This window comes from Cyprinodon variegatus, unplaced genomic scaffold (genome assembly GCF_000732505.1).
Source record: "Cyprinodon variegatus isolate N-32 unplaced genomic scaffold, C_variegatus-1.0 Scaffold399, whole genome shotgun sequence".
Lineage (NCBI taxonomy): Eukaryota > Metazoa > Chordata > Actinopteri > Cyprinodontiformes > Cyprinodontidae > Cyprinodon > Cyprinodon variegatus.
In genome coordinates, this window is record NW_015150852.1 from 258,462 (window position 1) to 280,989 (window position 22,528).

Sequence of the window (22,528 nt, forward strand, 5' to 3'; positions counted from 1 at the left end):
TGTCTTAGACACATCATGATTTTAATTATCATGCAGTTGATTGAGCACACATGCTGCACAAGACATGTAAATGACAAAGAAGGAAAAGGTGCCAAACCCCTGATTGGAGTAAGAAACGAAACCTTTGGTGGCTCATCTCAGATTCTAAAGACATCTGGACACAGAAAAAAAGGGGGCTGGATATAGTGGAGGTTTCTCCTACCTCGTCTCACATGTAGAAATCAAAAAGCACATTTCCATGTCTGCGAGTGGCGAATATCTTAGCATAAAGCATAAACACATTGGTGGGCATCATAATGCAGATCTGACCTAAGATGCTTCCATTTCTTCAAAAACAGATTTATTCTTTGGATGGCCAGAATGTATCCAAAATGGATTAGAATTAAGCATTTAGATGCTTGGTCTAAAGATGTAGTCTCAGATTTTTTGGTATTTCATACAATCATCAGCTAGAAGCCTTTTTAATTCTGATTAGATAAAAGTAATCCATTAAAATTTCATGTATGGATAGAAAATCTTTTTTAAATTATAATGTCAGCTATTTTGTAAGTTTATCTAGATTAAATCTGATCAAGAATGGTTTATTTTGATCAGATAATCATAAGTTATATAATTAGATTATAAATCAACTGAAGTTCAACTAAATGTACACCATTTGCTGATTGTGAATTAAAGTAAATATATTTCTTTACTCAAAAATCTTCTTTTCTTTTTAAATGTATGCAGCAGGGAGGCTGTAAAACAGAAGCAATCTTTGAGAACAGCCTCGTCATTGTCGTTTTTAATGTATCATTTTAGTCGCCACATGAAGGAATACCCCCTGCCTCTTTGTTTTAAATATAAACTACATCGGGTTTAATAAAGGTTTTACTGTCAAAACAGATAAACTACAAATTATTAGTCAGGGATATTATCCTGTGATCAACCTATATTGGTCCATCAAACCTAAAGAGGGGAGTCATTTATCCCCAGAGGGGTAACTATTCCTGAACATATAAAATGTGGAGAACTAACCACGTAATCATTTCTTTCTTTCTGTCAAACTCTTGCCAATCTAACTATAACTGTGTATTTTATTTTGTTTGGAAAGCCGAAAGGAAAATGTCCAAGCCTGTGGACAAAGATGCATCTCATCTTGTCTATTAAGGGCTAAATATTATAATCAGCTTAGCTTCCTGCTAACATTAAAGATGTAAAAAGCCGATCAACTGATCCATTACTCAGTAAGCTGCTTATTAATAAAAATCAAAGCTTAAAAAAAAAAGCCATTAGCTCCCTTCAAAAATCCTTTAACATTTCTGTTTATTTTTGTTTCACCCTTTCAGCAAAATGATAAAAATATAAAAGATGTTTAATATTTTATAAATAACTTTACCCCTTCTGTAGCTAAATTTGTTAGCGCCACACTTTACTGATGCATCCATGTCAAAGATCTCACTCACAAACACCAAAAGACCACCACAGCTGGTAGAAAAACATAATTCATTTACTAATGCACCCCTAATTACTCCCATTAAGAATAAAATAATGCAGAATAAAGACTGTAATAGTGACAAAAGTAAAAATGATCTAATGGCTGCTTGGGGGAAGAACCATCTGTCACAACTCTAGAGTATCTGCCAAAACATCAGAACTGATCAAATGTATGGCGTCCAGTCATGTACTGACCTGTCTCTGCAACTGAGGCTGCATCAGAGGTGCATACTGCTGTCCGTTGTGTCTGGGCTGAGCTGTGGGCATTCGGCCCTGTGGGGGACCAGCTAGACGCATATGATGGGAGGAGGGGAACATAGAGGGACTGGGCCCACCGTTAATAGTCCCGGCTCTCTGAAGCTGCTGCATGCTGATGAGTCTAGGAGGCTTGGCATAACAGACACACATTTGCAGATTCACATGAATACATTTGCCAAACTGCCAGTCATGTTTTTAAGTTCAAATATGAAATAGTTAGGAATTTATAATTAATCTGCAAATAAAAAGTGACCAGATGAGGAGCAAGTGTAAATGCTCAGATCTGACCCTCCTCAGTTGAGCCAATGTGACCCAGAATAATGACCCCCTCTACATGCCAGACTGCATTAGTAACGGTTATCTTTAGGGATGTCAGGATCTGTTATTGGCGACGGAAATTGGTTTCATATCACTCAAAAGTCGGCCTCCCTCTAAAATCTCCAATTTAAGCATCAAGCTGATAGAAACACTATTCTTCTATCCATGTCTGTTTAAAGTTTCTGTAACCCACTGGTTAATTCTACACGGGTCAGTTGTTCCAATACCTGTTGTTGGTAACTATTGTTCTGTGTTTGAGTAATATCATTCGATCAAGTCTTTTCATAACATCCCACTATACAAAACAAGTAATCAAAGTATCTATGAATTATGTCGATATTGTATTTGGTCAAGATTATACTTAAAACTGCATTTTTTGTAGCAGAAATTAAAACGTTGCATATGGCCATTAGTTATTTGGAGCCTTCACCCTCATTCTTTATCAAACAGCTCCAAATAGAAACCTGACAACACCACCAAAATAAAACGTGCAGGGCCGGTTTGTGGTAATCCAGGACAACTAAATGGATGTGGCTGCTGATCATGTTGTCTACAAAAAGTTCTCTAATGAAGGCACAACTGATCATACTCCTTTAAAGGTCAAGAGACAGTGACACCTATCTACACATAAAGTTGCTGTTCCAGTAGCAATACTAGGATAAACACTAATGTACTCTAACTGGAGCTTTTGCTATTTCTATAACTATAATAATTATTAAGCTGAATGTAAACCAGCACTTTAACAGGTTCACCAACATGGCTATAAAAGCATTATGTGCAGGGATACATTTTTGAGATCTAGACTCTCCTACATACAAAAACATTTTTATTACTGAAGCTAAAAGTGGAATTTGAAACCCAGCAGCCATACAAAATTAAACCGTTCCTATTTAGAATTTAACTTTGAAGAACTTCCTGACTTTCAAATAAAATTCATATATACAACTAGGGCTGAACAATAGCTCAATATGGATATAAATGGAATAGATATCTAATTATCATGAACAGAAAACATGTTATAAAATGTTCAATAATTCCATAAACAAACGTCATTCTGAGGGACAAGCAAACTAAGCCCGCTACTTTTAAAGGTTATTCTAATAATAGGATTACAAATTGGTTTTTATTAACAGGTAACATAAACACTAATCAATAATTATCAATATGTAAAACTTATATCATAATATAATTTTCAGCCATATAGTACAGCCCTATACATCTCTAAATGTTTTTACACTGTTTGGTTGAAGGACAAAGGTTGGTTTAATAGTAAACGGTACCGTTCCCAACCAACTCAAAGTAGCTCCTACTTTATGTACGTAGATTAAATTAGCTGTAACCATTATGATAAGCTTTGAATAATCCTGTGGTTTAAAATTAAGAGTTAGCGCATCTGATCAAACTCCTTAAACATAGAAATGGTGTGTTCAACCTGTAATAGAAGATCTTAATAAAACTTCCATTTCAGTTTGTTTAGACCGGATTTCTGCATTGATATAATGATCATAAACCACTGAAAGCCTTTAAAAACTAACAACTCGAAACCAAAGAGACAATTTTAACCAATAAATTGAACCATACCTGCTGCTGAACCATAGCCGGGCCACCCTGCCTGGCATGCTGCTGGGACATTTGGGAGGCTAAACGCATTTGTTGCTGAATCTGCTGCTGTTGTTGTTGTTGTTGTTGTTGTTGTTGCTGATGCTGCTGCTGCTGTTGGTGATGATGCTTTTGCTGTGCATAAGCAGCTTGTTGCATGTGCTGCAGCCGAAGCTGAGCCAGGTTGATCTGTCCTGGATGTTTGCCTGGGTGACCTTGTCCTGGTGAAATGGCCGGTCCACCTAACATCACACTGGGAGGTTGTGCCGATGGAGGAGGCTTTTCAATAACTAAATTACCTACAATTAAAGAAGAAAACAGGTGTCAATGGCCGCCATTTAACGATGGGACATACACTGAAAACGCATGTGAAATCTCTTTTATTTGGAAAAAGTCATCTAGAAGTTACGACCGTAGATATTTTATCCTTTCTACACACCTCAGCTAAAAGGAAATAGGCTAAAACAAAACCAATTAAAATAGATTTTTGAAAAGAATTAAGAAAATGCACATAGAATGAACATGAGCAAAAATACGTACCTAAATTCACAACATTTTTGGCCCAGAAGGTTGGATCACAGAAGAACCGGACGGCTCCATTGGACTGTGGGGCTGGCTCCAGTCTTGCCTTGAAGAGCTGGCGAAGTTGGTACATGATCTGCATCCATTTGTACACACAGAATAAGGTTATTAAATTATTAAGCACGGCCATATGAGGCCGACTGAAATGATCATCTGTCATGTTTTTGGGGGACAGAATACAAAACATAATAGAGGATGAAAATAAGCTCATTTGATTAGTCTCTCTTAAATCACTAAATCCAAAAAGAAAAAAAACAAAAAAACAAAAGTGATTCAAGTATGTTTATGTATGCAAGCCGTTTCCATCAACCAACTGCAGCCCTGTGACAAACCTAATGCTATGTTAAAACTCAATCTTGAATTTTCGTCAAGCCAAACCTCTTTTTGTGCGTTTATAATCTGCCTGAAGAGTTTTGCAAAGCCTATTTGGTCGAAGAAGCTCGTAACAAACGTACCGGCCTCTTGCTGTAGAGTAACGCTGTGCTGCTGCCAGAAGTGATGGCCCAGTTGCAAAAGTTGAGCACATGGTGGATCTGTTGAGCCAGCTGGGTGGTGTCCTTATGCTGAGCCATAAGCCTCATGCTCCTCTCTTTGTTCACGCTCTGAATAAAAAGGGAGGTAAAAATAAGAGAATCGAAATGCAAAATTTTCCTGTTAAATTATTCCTGTCTAAACAAAATGCCTGGTTTAACATTTACAACATTATACCTTACTACTTCAGGAGGCCTTTGGTTGTTTTTTTAATTGCAATCAGGGAATAAAGAAGGAAAATTAGGGAAAAAAAGAAAAAACATTTGTAGTTGCTTGGGCTAAAGATCTGAATAAATAAAATAAAAATAAAAATCACCAGATTACCTAATAAACAAAGACTGTTGTGTATAAGAAGGAGTTCCATTACTCCATTAAACAATCTCTTCCTGCAATAATAGTTTGTGTTGTATAATGTTAGTGACATGGCTGGACGATACGAAGAAAATCTAATATCGCGATATATTTGGGCTATATCACGATACATGATATATAAATCAAAATCAATTGAAATTACTTTTAAAAACAACAGAGTATATAAAATTGCACCGATATACTGATTCAAACTAACATGCAAAAATGTTGGTTTCAAATTTAAAACATTTTATTTTAACCGCCTCAAAGTTCTTCACAAATATTCCTGCTACATTATGTCTTTTGGTGTCAGTATTAGACCTTTAACGAGATCCTAGAAACCAAACAGGAAACTAAGCAAAAATACAACACTCAATAAAAAAGGCCTCTTTTGTGCATAAAAGACTAAAAAGAACCTGACCTCACATGAAAAAAAAAAAAAAACAAAAGTTAAAAAAAAACAGTGTCCCAAAATTAGAGCGTTATAAGAGCATCTCTAAACTAATTGCATCGATATTTACATGCTGGGAATTTTAACAAAGCACAAAAAAGTTTTAACATTGAGTACATTGATTACACTACAAAACACTGAATAAGATCACATCACAGGCATTACAGCTTCTAAAATACATTTAAATAACGTAATAAATGGCGTCTGGGATTTCCCTCCATCTCTTCCTTTTGCTCTCATATGGGATCATTTTTCAAACGACAAGGCCAACGTCACCTGCTGATATATTTAAAGTTTTAACTGGTGTGCGGAGAGACGCTGACATGTGGTTTAATAATGCACGATTTGATGAAAATGTGCGATTATTGTGGACTATATTGCAATTTGGGATATTATACATGAATGGTGTCATGATTCTTTGTGCTAGAATATCAAGGACAAAATAGAGAATTACAAGTTTCTTTTTTCTTTCAGCTATGGGAAAAGTGGCCCACAAGCTTCCCATATGTTCCAATTAACTAGTATGTTGTGTTAATGGCTTTATTGGAATTATTGTTTAATGTTGTATTTTGTCCATTTTCTATAAACCTGCTTTCAAACAGCACAGCGTGCTTGTCCATGCCAATTAAGTTGTCCGTAGGGACATAAGATATTCCACCATATTTTGGGGGGAAATTAAGGCGTACAACACAAAAACAGGGCGTCTAATTCACGACCATATGCATTGCAAGATAAAAGCCTGATCATTACACTGCAACATAACCACTATGTTATTTTTCTCTTTTTGTATAAAGTACATTAAAGAGTACCAATAACAAACTGTCTTGTAGAACAGTTATGTCATTGGTAATATTATTTCAAATCTCCACTGGTTAAAAAACGATGATGGGAATTAATATGCTGGGTTGTTTTGGTGTTGAGAAATTTCTTAATAAAAAGGGGCGTGTGCGTCGGCGCGCGCGGCTCGACAAGTGAGGAAGACGCGCACTGACAGGTCTGTGCAGTGGGAGTTTTTGTCTGGTATGTTAAAAACAAGTCAAAAAATAAAGAAGAAAGATAAAACCCAGTCAGAGTTTGTCCCATCACCGCAGATCATATAGAAAACTGATCGGAGTTTGCACCCAGAGGACGCCGCACGGTGCAAGGAGACGCCGCCCAGGGAAATGAAAGACGCTCCGTTGAGATCTGAACCTTATTTTTCTTTCTTTTTTGGGATTTTTGGTGGTACCACCTTTTTTTTAATCTTTTTTGGGGGGGGGGTTGTCGTTTGGATTTTTCGTTTTGGAAAGGACTTTGGACTTAAACGCTTCCAGGATTTTACTTTGGGTCGGAGCATATGGAACTCCTGTTTGGACATTATTATTAAAAATAAAAAGAACAGACAGTTTTGGACTTTCAGTTATTAGGGATGTTTTTGTTTGTTTTTTGTGGATATAAATTGAGACTTTGAGTTTACTTATAAATTGGTTGTGAAGGTTTTTGGGTTATTGATCTATTTATAGTGAAATATTATTGAATGAAACTTTGGATTCTTGGTAGTAGTGCGATTTTTATTTTATTATTATTTCTTTAATAAATCTTTCTCTCTAAGTGGTTGGATTTTTCTTTTCTTTCATCTCAGATTTATAATGTAACACTTATTTCCTGTTTTCCTGTGAAAAAAAAAACCCTTGAGTATTTGTGAGTTCTGCTTTTAATCAAGCTGAATTTTACAATATGATATCACAATATTACTATATATTGTGATATTTCCCCCAGCAAAATTTTAGGTATAGATAAACAAGCAAGTGCTGTATAAGTTACTCAGAAGATATTGATCATTTAGTTATTTTTGAATCCATGTTGATTGTGGTTTGAGTCGGTCCACTTCTTCCACTATGACTGCCTCAGCTACAGATAAGGTGCTATGAAGCACAGCCAAAGGACTCCACATCACTTCCCACACCTAACAAACACTGTGTCAAAAAAGTCTCTATCTTTATACCTGCTCTATCCAGGACTCGTGAAACGTGAAAGTTTAGATACATCTAATCTGAAATATGTACAAGAAAGAAAAGAAAAAAATTACTACCTTTTGTCATTCGACCACTAACTGGGAAAAAATAGTCAACAGATAAACTAATTAGAAAAACTGTTTGTTCAAGAACTGTAGTGAATTAATACTGCACCATGAATAGAATAGTGGATAAAGGTCTCACAATAAATATATTCGTGTTATAATGGTCAAATGGTGTGCTTCATTATGTATCGAAGAAAAGTAATATGTGCATGGCTGTTTGAAGGTTAAGATAAGATTAGGAGGGACGAAATATGGCACTAGAAAAAACCCAAGGCTTTGATGTATGCATTGGGAAAACCAAAGGATGAGTTATTTTGACATGTCAAGGTTAAACATTATGCCGCTGTGTGATGTTTTAATGGTCAAACATCAAAGTTATGCTTGATGTTTTAATGAAACGTTGTTTTGACATATCAATGATAAACATCAAAGTTATGTTGATATGTGAAGTTTTTAATGAAACTACAATGTGTATCACCATGGCCTTCAAAGGGGCAAGGCTTTGATTAAAATATATAAAAATTGTACTTTGGGGGGTTTACACCGGTAGATAAAAAGATATTAAAGATACCCGTGGAAAAGTGCCTAAAATTACGTAAAAATAGGGGGGGGCTCGGGGAGGAGCCACACTGGACCATGACGCAGCTGCCTCTGCCTGTTTCTTGACCACTTTTCAACTGCTTTTTAAGAACTTTGAATTTTTATAAGACTTAAAGGAAAATTCCGGTTTTTAACACTTTTAGCCCATTTTCTGTAGTGTCCAGTATGAAATCGAATGATCGACACCAAAATTTTGACGATTGGTCCTGTCTCTGCTATTTGGCTCATGCAGAATCCCCCCCTGGCTGCTTCAGAATGGCTTCCATAGTGCATGTCCGATAATGTCCTTAAAACAACCTTAAACGTTCTTTTTTTAAAATATGCTACTCACCGGGTCGTCAGCGCTGTTCAATGACGTTCCAAAAAAAGTTTCGTGAAGAAAAACCGTTCCTGTAGTGTTTTATTTAGCATTTTGTAAATCCCATTGAGTTCTGTTGGAATAGTCAATATCCCTCCGCCACCGGAAACGGAAATGGGGCCTGTTTACACAGTTGTAGTCTTTTCGCAAGGCCCAAGTGTTTGTGCTTCACTCTGTGCACTCAGACGTCGAGGTGCTAACGTCTCTGTTAAACACTTTAAAAAACTCTGAAAATGGAATACGAAAGGTGGATTCTTGAGGAGGACATATTGGACTTTGAGTTTGACGGTAGAGGATACCGTCGCCAACTAGTGGTCTGGAGTGTGCAACGCTTCAGATTCGAACGGGAAGCGGAAGTTTATAAGCGGTTGTGATGTATCGGGAAAAAATAGTTCTGGGATTTACAAAATGCTAAATAAAACACTACAGGAACGGTTTTTCTTCACGAAACTTTTTTTGGAACGTCATTGAACAGCGCTGACGACCCGGTGAGTAGCATATTTTAAAAAAAGAACGTTTAAGGTTGTTTTAAGGACATTATCGGACATGCACTATGGAAGCCATTCTGAAGCAGCCAGGGGGGGATTCTGCATGAGCCAAATAGCAGAGACAGGACCAATCGTCAAAATGTTGGTGTCGATCATTCGTTTTCATCCTGGACACTACAGAAAATGGGCTAAAAGTGTTAAAAACCGGAATTTTCCTTTAACATAAATGTTTACGTCGTTGGGAGGATATCCACGACAGAACCAAATATTTGTTTCCATCTCTGACACACAAAATTACTGAAGGCCAATTTGTGCTTCTGATGCATAGCCTCTGCAACCGTCAAATCTGTCTCTGAGTCTCTGTGAAGTATAATCTGCCCTTTAGTTGTATAAACAGGAACGTGGAGTTTCTATAGAAACAGGTTAAAGAATATGGACCGTTTGAGTATGAAGCTGTAGCTGAAAATCGAAATAAAACCTCCATCTTAATATTAGTTCAAAATAATCACATTTTTTATTTTTTTGGTAAAATTGTTTCGACCCTAGACCACAGATCTTTATCTCCATGCTGAACATATGCGCATCAAACATAAACAAAGCTTCAGGTTCTGTCAAAAAAAGGATATCTGAATGCTTCAGCATACCAACAGATTGAGGGCAATTCCACGCTCCAATCTTGGTGGAGACGGCTTCTACCCTTCCCTGTTTGGGATGAATAAGAGAAGTGTTTCCCAGCCCTGGTCCTAAGACCGCACTGTGCTGCATATTCAGCAAGTGTCTTTGCTCCAGCACACCTAACTGGAATTACTGCATTGCTTCCTCAGAAATCACCGGTGTTGCAGAAGCCTGTCAATCAGATATTGATTCAAGTAAGGTGTGTGGCAGCAGGGAAACACCCAAACCACACAGGACAGCCTGCCCTGAGGTCTACGCTTGGGAAACAGTGACTTAGAGCAGTGACTGAGAGCCTGGCCTTCTGGTCAATCATGAATCCTTGGACCTCTGAAGTGTGTTTTTAAAGGGAATTGCCGGGTTTTTTTGATTTTATGTAATTACATCATATTCTACTAACCTATATTAATTTTGTGTAATTTGGAGCTGTTCTGAAGATTTTCCGTTCTACTCTCCACTCCTATATTTCCACAGAGATGAAAGGCAGTGCCCTAAGGAAACCGCCTCACAGTGGCGCCATTGGCAACCGAAAGACTGCGCCTAACGGCAGCATCCTTTGGCACGCATAGCCTCAGTCAATCGTCTTTGAAGAATGTTTCAACCGCAGCAGTTTGAAATCTTCATATTTCCACTCAAACATTTCATAAGAATCTCTTACCACTAAAGACCATTTCGATTTATTGAATAATAATCAGAAAGCCAAAGGTTCCTTAAAGAAGAATTTTTATGAAATTAGACAAACTTTTCCACCTGAAGAGTTTTGGATAGTTTTTCATTTTAATCGCACAATGTTTACATATTTGTTTCACAATTTTAGTATAATTATTGCTCTGAGTGGGTTGCTCTGTTAGCTAAAGGCATGTTTAAGAGTCTCTACACTCCAGATAACGATTAATCAATTTCTAAATTAGTTTACAATTATTTCAATAATCGATTAATCACAATTAATCTGATTAATTATTTCAGCCCTACTTGCCACCCAATAATACTTTCCGGGTAGTTGTAATGCATTGAACTTTTAGTATTAAAAGCTAGTGATTCTTCTTTTTCAATAAATTCTAACAGTCTTACCTCCAGCTGCTGAAGTAACGCTTTGCCCTTTTTGTTGATTTCATTTATGAGAGTAAATACAGCAATCTTGATCTCATGTTCCACTTTTCTATGAGTCTCTCCCAGCTCTTTCAACCTAGATTAGGGAAAGAAAAAAGAACAAACATACAATGAAGTGATTCCTAGAAATACAACATGAACAAAAAAAAAGAGGAACCCAAACACACCTGTTTTGCAACTGAGAGACAGAATAATGGACATAGTTCTTTTTATCCTGTAGTTTGGCCATGTTGGCCTCGATGATTCCTTTATGGTTCTGGAAAGCTTCCTCCAAAAACTGGTACCTGGGGGAAAATGGAAAAGATAAGGTCTCAGTCAGATTTACTGAACTAAATGAACTTTACCGTTCATACTCGATAACAACTTAACTTCTTCTGGTTTTAAGGGTTTAGAGCAGAAAATTGTATTGACCTCAGATTTTTTGTGAAGCAGGAAATATCTTGATCAGAACAAATTTTCTGTTCTTTCAATCTTAAAGTAATACATTTCTTGGTACTCATTAATATTTACAGGCTGTAAAGGTTTCATGGCTGCAAAAGAGTTAAATATAAATTAACGGTGTGCAGGCGCGAGTTATCGTTTAATTGATCTGAAGTTGATTAATCTTACTAATCAACAAAAGAGTAATTTATAAGCTGCCTTTTTCATTAGGTTCTTAACATTCTGTATTACATTTTGAATTAAAAATAATTCATCATCCTAATTTATTCATTGTTTTATTTATTTGAACTATTTAGTCTGTCAGCTATATTAAATACTGACTGAATAAAAATCATCTTACACATAATTAAGGTTATCTATAAGGTTTAACAAAACATTTTTATTATTTAACAAAACAGAACCATTGTGTCACTGAATAAAAAAAAAAACGAATATGTAAATCGCTCTGACACGCTGTTATTCTTTCTATAATAATCAGACTTTTTGTTTTGGATCCGACTCTCGATCGAGCATGTTTCTCCTCTAGTGCCTTCACTCCAGCATTAATTCTCTTCTAAATAGCAGTAAATTGAAGTAAATTTATTTTATATGGATGTTATTTATTAACTCATGGAAAAAACTTTAATCCAAAAAAACAAAAACATTCAAACATAATTTTTATGGGTGAACAATAATTCTGTAGGTCTGTTAGCACTGATCCAACTGGGAGAATAAAAGGTAACATTGAGATTCTAACCTATTTCCCGTTCCTCTCAGCTAGTGAATTAGCATGTCCCCATTTTCATGACATAAGAAATTATGGTAACGGTTTCTAGACGTTTGATGCTGTAACAAATACAAATGTATTGACCAGACAAGTCAGGCTGCCATACATTCTCTTTGACTTGACAAAATATTATGCCATGATGCATCACTGCCTTACACAACGCTGAAACTGACTTAAATATCTCAGTAATGACTCCACAAAGCACTAACATTACATAATCTTACACTACCCTAAGCAGCTTTTCCCTCACCTCAGTATGCTCACCGCTAGAAACAAAGTGGAGCTCAAGGCGTGACCTAAGATGAGACCTAAACATGTAACTCGCATGTGATTTTCATGTGAAAATTTGGAACAGTGTGACAGCAGAGATATTTTTTTAAGCTTGGTTTGCAACTCCAAATTGTGTTAGAGTGGTGGATGTTCTATTTTTAAAATGTATTAAGGAACCAAGCTTAAGAGTATTCATGTAATTTTATGACTGGATGAAAAAGGTGGACTCGGCCTGTATTTTTCTTTCTCCAAATCTTTGAATCTCTGTTAGTGTAATGCAGTTTTGCAGCTATATTTACTAGTAAGAGACATATCTAACTTATAGCTATTACTCGCAGCATCATAAATTATGAGGTTTTGTATAAGAAATATAAATTGTAGGCCATTCACTTCAATATTTAAAATCAAACAATTAATGAACCTCTTAAAGTTAAATTATTTGCAAAATTCCTTTTGTAACTTTTTTTTTTGTCTGAGTGTCCTGACAAATGCATGAGATTTCCCAAAATGATGAAAATGGCAAAGTCTCAAAATCGGATCTACCTGTGCTCCTTGTGCTCCAGAAGCTGGCAGTCCCGACATGTTAACGTGTCACATGTTTCGCAGAAAAGTTTCAGAGGTTCTTGTTTATGGATGGGACAGAAAACAAGCCTCTGTCCTGCCGTGTTTCCCGACTCTGTGGAAACACAGGAGGAAAGAAATCAAACACACTTTAAAATATTTACAAGACAACAAAACCTGATTAAACACAATCTATACTGACAGTGATTACTGAGAAGGGTTTGTCTTCTTTAGTTATTTTGTTTCAGCCTATGATCACAAATGAAATGACCAGGGACAATTCTAAATACACTTATTTAAAAAAAAATAATATTTTCCTCTATATTTTTCTATATAATAATTTCTACTGATGAAATAAAAGGAAACATTTTTAAATGAATTAATTACCATTAAAATAATTAGCATTTTCATTTAAAACGGTTAATGATTTAATGGGTCATTTCAAATTTTAATGGTGTATTCAATTATCGAATAATGCATTAAAAAAACAGTACCATTTAGTTACTTAATAGCTATTTAATTTTGCATTGTTGTGATATAAACACTGCTGGAACACATGATCACAGCCTGATCACGCCCCCTTTCAGAGCAGACCTGTGACCACGCTTGGCGCATCCCTTTCAGAAAGATCCAGCTGGCTTAAATGACAATGATGTGAGAAGACCCAATCCCCACACGTCACGCCTGTTAGACGAATCAGCTACAGGAGAACTGTGAGGCAGGAAGGACAGCCTTCCAATGTCATACTGCTTTAAAATCGATGCATGCCTGAGCATCCCTCTTTTCCCCGGGGCTACCAGCCTGAAAGGCGAGAACTACCTTCAACTGAATTCCTTTGAAGTCGGTTCGCGGGCGAACCCAGCCACTCTTCTCCTGCCATTCAGAACTTTTTATTGTAGTGTATCATCGCGATGAAGCGGATGAGAAAACAGAGTTTTCGTCTGGGTTGACCAAAACTATTCTGCAACAACCACGAACTGGAATGAACTCTGCAGTGGGGAGCCAGCGTTGCAGTGTACCATCTATGGATTGTAGTCAGTGGAGTTATCAAACGGATTAAAGCCCATCAAATTTCCTTGTTGTTTGCATCAGACAGATTCAAATCTCCCAGCGAGCCGACCCAGGTTTGGAAACGGACTGGTTGTGGACTGAATCGGAACCGCTGCCCCCCTCCTCCCATCTAGAGTCGACTTTTTTCCTCTTTTATTCTGATTTGATGCTCAATTAAGGTGCTTAGCTTGGGCAAACGGAGTTAGTTAAGTTTTCCATGCTTTTTATTGAAACTCTTGATTTTTAAAGCCGATGGTTCATCCAAAAAGAGTTCTAAACGTAACATCGGTTTCATGAGGAGTTCGTGTGAATGGAGGACTGACCACCTGCAATTGGGTTATTTTCTTCAGTTTGTCCTTCCTTTCTCTCTTGTCCCAAAGTTAAAGGAATAGTACACCCAAAACATGATTAGCCTTCATTTTCTACTCACCCCCATGCTGAACAACACTCTGGAGTACTTTTTTGATATCTCAAATGCATCTGGAGATCTGGGAGGCTTCTTGCTGTCTGCTGACATTCAAATAATGGAGGTCTATGGCGCCCGAGACAGAAAGGTCCATAAAAGTCCCAAAAAAACGTGTCAATATTCCTCCATACTGCTCGTCCAATGTATTCCAAGTGTCCTGAGTGGGTAGCATCCAGAATTTACTCGAAACGAAGTCATTTAGAATGTTTTTAGAGCATAAACAGTAGTGTATAGGATTTCCTGAAAGCGCGCGCCTGCGAGTTCATGACGCTACGGAAACCGCGGCAGACCATACCAGATGAAAGTGCGCATTCAGCTCGGCAAAGAACTCATGCTCTTCCTCAACACTGAAGTCCTCAGACATTTTTCTTTCGTTGTTTCTTTCTTTGCACAGGTAAACAGCACATTTCTTCTTCTACGCTTGCATTATTGGCAGAGCAGACGCTGAATGCCCACTTTCATCTGGTTTGGTCTGCCGGCTTCCGTAGCGTCATGAACGCACAGGCGCGCGCTTTCAGGAAATCCTATACACTACTGTTTATGCTCTAAAAACATTCTAAATGACTTCGTTTCGAGTAAATTCTGGATGCTACCCACTCAGGACACTTGGAATACATTGGACGAGCAGTATGGAGGAATATTGACACGTTTTTGTGGACTTTTATGGACCTTTCTGCCTCTGGCACCATAGACCTCCATTATTTGAATGTCAGCAGACAGCAAGAAGCCTCCCAGATCTCCAGATGCATTTGAGATATCAAAAAAGTACTCCAGAGTGTTGTTCAGCATGGGGGTGAGTAGAAAATGAAGGCTAATCATGTTTTGGGTGTACTATTCCTTTAAGGTGTTAGAAGGGAGCTGAACCTCTTTGACGCCACGTGGTTTAGGGGCGGCCATTTTATGAATTTTACAACCCGTTCCAAAAAAAGTAAAAAATAAAAAAAAACAATGTCTATGATGACTCGATGACTGAGAATCTTGACCAGCATACAACCTTTTGTGCTCTTAGCAATGTTAACTCCACCTCTTTTGACCATATGGTAGGGGCAGCTGGGTCTACTTTATCCAAACTAACCATCTTGCCGCAAATCTGTATTGTTTAATGCATTTGTGACCCATCACCGTTACCAATGGCAAGCTGAATGAAACAACACCGTTTAACTGCATTTATAGCTATTCACATATACCAGCTGCTGTTTTGAAAGGACACTACTGAATGCACTCATACATCTAACTTGGACTTTCTCTAAGAAATTCTTTGAACTGACTCTTAGATCTATTTTTCCCCTTTTCCAAATTATTTTAAATTTTATCTACCTCTTGTTTATTTTCCTGTATTGTGTAGTTCCGTAAAAGTAAAAAAAACAACAAAAACAATCCACTGGATTTGGTTTCCAAGGTTTGAAGACGTTTCGCTTCCCCTCCAGGAAGCTTTCTCAATTCAAATGTCTGGATCCGCATTGAGTTGAGTTTTTATAGAGAAAAGGCCTTTTATTGCTTGGAAACATGCAAATGTAAACCGATGAGCGGGTCGTTTGGTTCCATTGTTAGCCTGTAATATCTGAAACCTTTGTATGATTCTGAAGGTCGGTCGTTAAAGGGGGGGAGGTTGTCGTTAAAGGGGGGGATCGTCTCCTGTAATTCCTGAAACCTGTCTATGATTGTTAAGGGTCGGTCGTTAAGGAGGTGTTGTTCACCGGCTGAAGAGAGGAGGTACTTTGTTCCTCTGTGATGGGGTGGGGGGTGTAGTGATATCTGGAAGGGATCATCTCTATAACTGAATTGTAAGTTTTCTTGCTGATAGCCACAGTCTAATTTGCTAAATGGGTGGAGAAAACAGGATTTTAGGCAGCTGATCTAAAAGTCTAACCTTGTAAGTTTTTAGGAGCTGGAATCTGTATTGTATAGTGTTTGCATAGATGTTAGATTTGCTATAATCCCGGATGATCAAATTTTTAACCAGTAGTAGTTTGCTTTTATTGTGCAGCGAATGATTTATCACTCAGGTCAGACTCATCCTCCTCTTGGTAAAATTTGAATAAACAGAGACAGTTTTCTTGCTGATAGCCACAGCCTAATTTGCTAAATGGGTGGAGACAACAGGATTTTAGACAGCTGCTCTAGAAGTCTAACCTTGGGTGCCAAAAACCAAGAACCCTGGTCAGTAAGTGTGTTACAGTTATAATCATTCAACTGATAACAATTAATTTTGCCCTTGATTTTGAAAGAACTACTACTTGATTACAACTTCCATGTCTAATTAATAATATATTCATAATCTACTGTCAAAATATTACAACGTTGACTCTCCATGCCATGATACATTTATTCATTCTGTCCCCCCAATACATCTTAGAAGCCATGCCTTAATTATCCTGAAAAAAATATACCACCAACTAGGTGTGCAGCCTGATTTGGGAACACCTGTTCTAAGCCAACATAAAAAAACATCTTTTTAAAACAGCAACAGAAGACCATCTTTTTTGTTAAACTTGTGTGCTCTGTATTGGTGTCAGACGACCACCCAGCAGAAAAAAAAAAACTATTAATGTTCAAATCTTGATAATTTCATGATGAATGCCGTTTTATCAGCCTAATCTCCTCTCCAACAACCGCATCAGCACTACGAGTACTGCCCAATAAACACCAACACAAAGACTTTCTGTCTCAGGCTGTGGGAAGCTGTTAAAGAGTCATTATATTGTCTTACCAGCGGCAGCATCCGCATCTTCCTTTGTACGAATTTTGTGGTCCTTGGTAATTTTCACTCTCTGATGGGCCTCGACACACGTTTTACACAGCCATTCGCCACACTCCACACAAAAGCCGACAGTCCCAGCATTGTCTTCACAGCTTGTGCACACCTTAGGAAGATCGAAGGAATGACAACACAATTAGCTTGTTTTTAAGAAATCAAAATGAAACTAGCATTACCACACATACTGCAGACTACATGCCATTGCTCTAAAACCCTGTTGACAGCAGGACAGCAATATTACGCATCATGTTTAACAGAGTAATAAATAAGTATTTTTCTACTGATTTTAGAGATGCTCTAGAATAAGAAGCAATGGGTTGATTATTATACTAATATTTGTTTTTAATATTAATGGATTGATAGTTCATCTTGTAAGACTATCAGAGAATCCCTCCTAATTAACGTAAATGCTGGCAAACAGAGAGATGCGCAGACAGCCATGCAGTCAGCTTTTGGCTCACCTGTGCAGTTTTTTCATCAGATGTGCTGGTAGCTTCTGTTGTGTCTTTGACAAAGTAGTTGTCAATAATGTCGCTTTGTTTGTAGTCCTGGTGGCAAACCGAACATCTCATAACATTTACTGTAGAGAGAAAACAAAAGGTTCAAGTTAAGCATCTGATACTCTGATTCAACCATTAGGATTTATGAAATAAATACTCTTTTGAAGCAGACTGAAATCCATATAAACTAATACCTGAGTTAATTAAATCAGTGCTCCTTTAAAGACGAAGATCACCTCTCCAGCCTTTTTTCCAAATCTCCATAGTTTCCTTTCCTTAAACTGATTTTAATGAAAATTCCTAGTGCAGTGAGAAATGACTGCCTATTCATGGGAGCTAATCGATTTAGGTTCGATTTCCCGAAAAATCCAATCTCATCATCCTTGACGTTTTTATTGGAATATTAAATCATGCAACAAAAAAAAAACAATGGCTGCAGCACTTAATCACTTTATTCAACCCCCTTAATGAAATTACATGAATCAGTGGCACAATTACTGGCGCCGAGAGATAATTCGTTTAGTGTTTTAACTTTGTCTCTTAATTCCAATTAAGTCACAAGATAAACTGTAGGCTTTTTAAATTAAGTTGAGGGAATATTTTACCCCTTATATACCTCATAAACCAATAAATCCCAACCCCCACCAGCGTTAAAAAAAGCCAGCCATCTGTGGTGGGAACTGGTTCTATCTGGTTTGAACTGGCTTACACTGACTTGAACAGCACACAGCCGGTTTGTGTCAGCTCCAGCTGCATGGGTCCCCATGTGTGGTTAGTAGTGAAAGCAGCTGGACTGGATTCAGGCTTAGGTTCCCCCCCAACCCACCCCCCCAGGGTGCACATGTGCCAGCCCATATGTAGCTCTGAAATGAAGCTCTCCATCCTCTGCATCATATTCCTAAGTCGTGCACAATTAAAACCCTTTTTCAAACAGTAGCTCAGGGGTTCTGAGCTATGGTACATTTATACCAGAAATAATTTATTAAGATTAAATCAGGGAACTGGTTAGCCAAATTGTGTCCCCATTTATAATTGTGCTAGAGGCTACAGCTAGCAGATAAAATCAAGGCTGAAAACTCAAAAGCCAAGATAAGATCCCTTTCATCTTCCAAAGTGACAAAGCTTAGTATCCATGGTTACTTTCAGTTAATTACAACATGAAAACCACAGAGTTTACCAACTTCTTTTCCTTTTTAACCATATTTAGTAAAGCCTTAAACAACTTAAATAAAAAAATAAAATAAAAACCTATTAAGGCTGACAAAAGCTTTTTCTCAGCAGAAAGCATATATAAAAGAAGATTAGTTTCCCTATTAACTCCACATCTCTCAGGATTTCAATAGGAGAACATAAATGAGAATTACTTGTTTTATATTATGTCAGATTATTTTTCATGGGAATCTCCTCACAGATATCCATAGCCAGTAAAAATAAAAAAGATAGCATAAAGTGTACCAGCTCAAACAGCAGCAATCTCTTCATCTCTAAAAGGTATGAGATAATGTAGTAAATAACCATCCGAATACTTTGAAAATAATCGTGTTTGAGAATATTAAGATCAAGCTAATGACCTGAAATCACAACCTCCCATCCAAGTGTTTAGTAATCATTAATTCTGTTCATGTGTTATTAACCAGATGTTTTAGTTAGTAAAGCACATGGCCTAATGTAACCAATAAGTAGTGAAGTTAAATGTTCTGCACCAGCAGATTATACAACAATCTCTAATCCATTATGTCAAGTCCTGTTAATAAATGCTTTAAACTGGTTACAGAAAATACACATCACAAATTCAACTATCCAATGGTGAAATGTTCAACTAATCATTTTCGGATATTACTTTTAAGAGACTTTGCATCATTGTTATTAAATAAGATTGAGGGCTGAAAGAAAATCTAAAAACTTATTTTAGATTTGACTAGAACACAACTGTCTATCCAAAATAAATTCTGCAAAAATCTAAATTGGGATTTAAAAAAATAACCTTTCTGATGGAAAGATATTCTATTAGAAGAATAAGCAATAGATAAGCACAGTAAAACACAACCACACAGCCTATTCATTTTTTTATTGCATACACTATTTACTCCTCATTGAAAGATGTAAAATGGTAAAAGTATTTATCAAATCAAGATATAAGGAATATTTTTTGTTAAATTTGCTGCAAAAGAAAATGAAACCCTGAAACGCACCTCTAAGGTTGCACTTACATTTGTTGAATTGATATACAAGATATTGGTTCATGTTAGTGTTTTGATTCTATTTATTTCAACTCTTTTTGGAAAAAAACATCTTTTGGCTGAAATATCAAAAATGAATGGCTGACCTCCTGAAGACTTCAGCTGAACTGCAGCTGACAGACTTGTTGGATGTCTGCCCAGCAACTAACAATCATGCTTTCCAAAAATGCACCAGTCTCAAAGGCAAAGCAGAACATTTGATCCGTGCACATTTCTAAAAGAGGTTAGTAACGAGTCAAATCAGTATAAAGCCCACAACATGAAGTAAGATGCACCAATCAGCAATTTCCTGTCCGATATTCATTTCTGATTTTCTTTTAGGTCTGATTTCTAAGGAAATTAACAAATCGAGGTCAGAAAACCTGTTGCAGGTTTTTTGACAGATGAGGTAGCTGTTAAGCAAAACAAAATATGAGAGAAAACCAGTGCAAACAACATTAAAGCATATGATATTAAACTTTTCCTTATGTCTATAATTACAAGGAAATTGTAGAAGAGCTTAGTGTCTAATCAATTTAATAATTGCAGCATTGTTTTTTTTTCTTTTTAGCATTTTCTTTGCATGTCATTAAACCACTCCATCTAAAAATTAGCTGATCACTTATTTGTTAATTATATCAATACTATACCTAAACGATAGAAGGGAAAAAAAATAATGAAATTACTGCTAAATGTGATAACAATATACCTGTGAAAAATAAAAATATAAATAGCATTAGCATATTTCAGCTACTATTTCAAAATAATAAAAAAATTAAAACTGAAACAATTCATCTGATCATAATTAACCGATTATGAAAATGATCGTCAATTACTTTAGTAATCGATCACTGGGGTTTAGAGACTAAAACATGCCTTTAGCTGACAGAGCAACTGACTTAGAGCAGTAATTATACCAAAATTGAAAAAAAATATAAACATTTTGCATGTAAGATTAAAAAAAAACTGCTTTATTGGAACTCAAATTGAGAAGCTTTGTTTCACCAGGTTTAATTATGTAGAAAATCTTCTTCCAAGGAACCTTTTGCGGTCCGATAATCAACTGATTGAAAAAAATAATCAACAGATTGATCTATTAGCAAAATAATCTTAAATTGCAGCCCTAGAATAAATTAAATCTAGCAAGCGGTAAAAGAAAATCCTATTTCAATCACACCAAGGTTTCATTTGAGAAACTGCTTCTGTCTCAAACCTGTTATTCTGGCATAGAAACAACTTTGCTGTTATCTTGCAATGACTTGACCACATTAACACCTCTAAACCTTCTTAATTGGGATTGAATAACAAGTGTGATCAGCTGAGTGATGATAGCTTAATGGCTATGAAGTACTGCAGTGGAGGCAATTTTTTTAAGATATGCATACTGAAAAAATGAGAAGCAATAAACCATATAATGGATTACTCTGATTTTCTGCTTTATCATTAATGGCTTTGCAGAACCTACATCTTGCCATGTGATGCCATCGTCTAACCAACTACTTAATGGATCCCAAGTCACTGCAGCACTGCAGGGAGGGAGAAACCCCTGACGTTTGTTATTGTTAATTTTTGTGCAATCAGTTTACATTGAATCTATGATATTATGATGACAACACCTCGGTGTCTTTGACAAACACCCAATGGTCATAGTAAGGTCACTTTTTTAATACAATCAAAGCGTAAAAACAGTAATCTAAACCTGTGGTTAACTTGAATTACTAACATAAAGCACTGAAACCGATTGTTTTGACTGACATGTCATTACAGAGTCCTTCCATTGGTTATACTTCACAGTGGGCCTGGTTAACAGTTGGATCCCTGAACCAGAAACACTCACCTATATGCGTATCCGTTTGCCCGTGTGGCCCAGGCACCTGAACGCTTATCTGTCTGTCCGGTTGCGGGATGCATTTTAGGCAGAAAGAGTGCAGACAGGGCAAAAGTTTTGGTTCACAGTCTCGAGTCTGAAGACTTTGTTTACACACAGCGCACGTATCCAGTAAACTAATGGGAGTGGGTACCGGGGTGGCCGCCGCCGCCGGGGCAGCTGAAGCCGGAGATGTTTCCGTCGTGTTTCCGCTAGCTGGAGGATCCGCAACGGGTGCTGTTTCAGTTGCTAACGGTTCTGGATTGGCGCTAATGGTCTCAGCCGGGCTAGCAACATTGCTAACGCTACCGTCGGCTTCAGTTAAGATGCTCGCCGCAACAACAGCAGCGGGAGCGGGAGCGGCGGCAGTAGCCTCAGTTGCCCCGCCACTGCTCTCGTGCTCTCCTTCAGTGGTGGCGCTAGGCTCCACGTTAGCGTCTTTCTGGGACTCGGTTTCTCCATCTTGCTTCGAATCCGCTTCTATAATTACTACCTTATCGCCACTATTTTTGTTTAATTGCTCTTCGGCCATGGCAGTAGGTACTGAATCCGGATTAGCTGGCGGTTCCATATCCTCATCGCCTTTGTTATCCGCCATCTTCCTTCCTCTTACAACCGATTCACGTCCTGCGTAAATTCTCGAACCAGGAGCACGCATGGCTACGTTTGTTGTGACGTCGGATGAGAAGGAAAGCTGGACAATTGGAGAAAACTCGAGGGAAAACCAAAAAATAAATGATCATAATAAATGTAATTATAGTTATAATTATATATAATTAT

The 22,528-nt window shown here is 37.2% G+C and overlaps 1 protein-coding gene across 4 annotated transcripts in view; it reads right to left on the reverse strand.

Moving 5' to 3' along the window:
* Window positions 1-22,381, reverse strand: part of trim33 (tripartite motif containing 33) — a 38,556-nt gene extending 16,175 nt beyond the window's left edge. For 2 of the 4 annotated variants that reach the window (XM_015387604.1, XM_015387603.1), the window contains exons 1-10: window positions 21,719-22,381; window positions 17,624-17,742; window positions 17,115-17,268; window positions 12,871-13,003; window positions 11,018-11,134; window positions 10,812-10,926; window positions 4,686-4,832; window positions 4,189-4,306; window positions 3,631-3,947; window positions 1,669-1,860 (exon numbers count right to left, since the gene is read on the reverse strand). In XM_015387604.1, coding sequence (XP_015243090.1) covers window positions 1,669-1,860; window positions 3,631-3,947; window positions 4,189-4,306; window positions 4,686-4,832; window positions 10,812-10,926; window positions 11,018-11,134; window positions 12,871-13,003; window positions 17,115-17,268; window positions 17,624-17,742; window positions 21,719-22,346 — 2,040 coding nt within the window. In that variant the 5' untranslated portion in view covers window positions 22,347-22,381. Of the gene's footprint in view, window positions 1-97; window positions 155-1,668; window positions 1,861-3,630; window positions 3,948-4,188; window positions 4,307-4,685; window positions 4,833-10,811; window positions 10,927-11,017; window positions 11,135-12,870; window positions 13,004-17,114; window positions 17,269-17,623; window positions 17,743-21,718 lie in introns of all 4 variants that reach the window. The other 2 variants (XM_015387602.1, XM_015387601.1) reach the window with 2 other exon arrangements.
* Window positions 22,382-22,528: the final 147 nt, after the last annotated feature.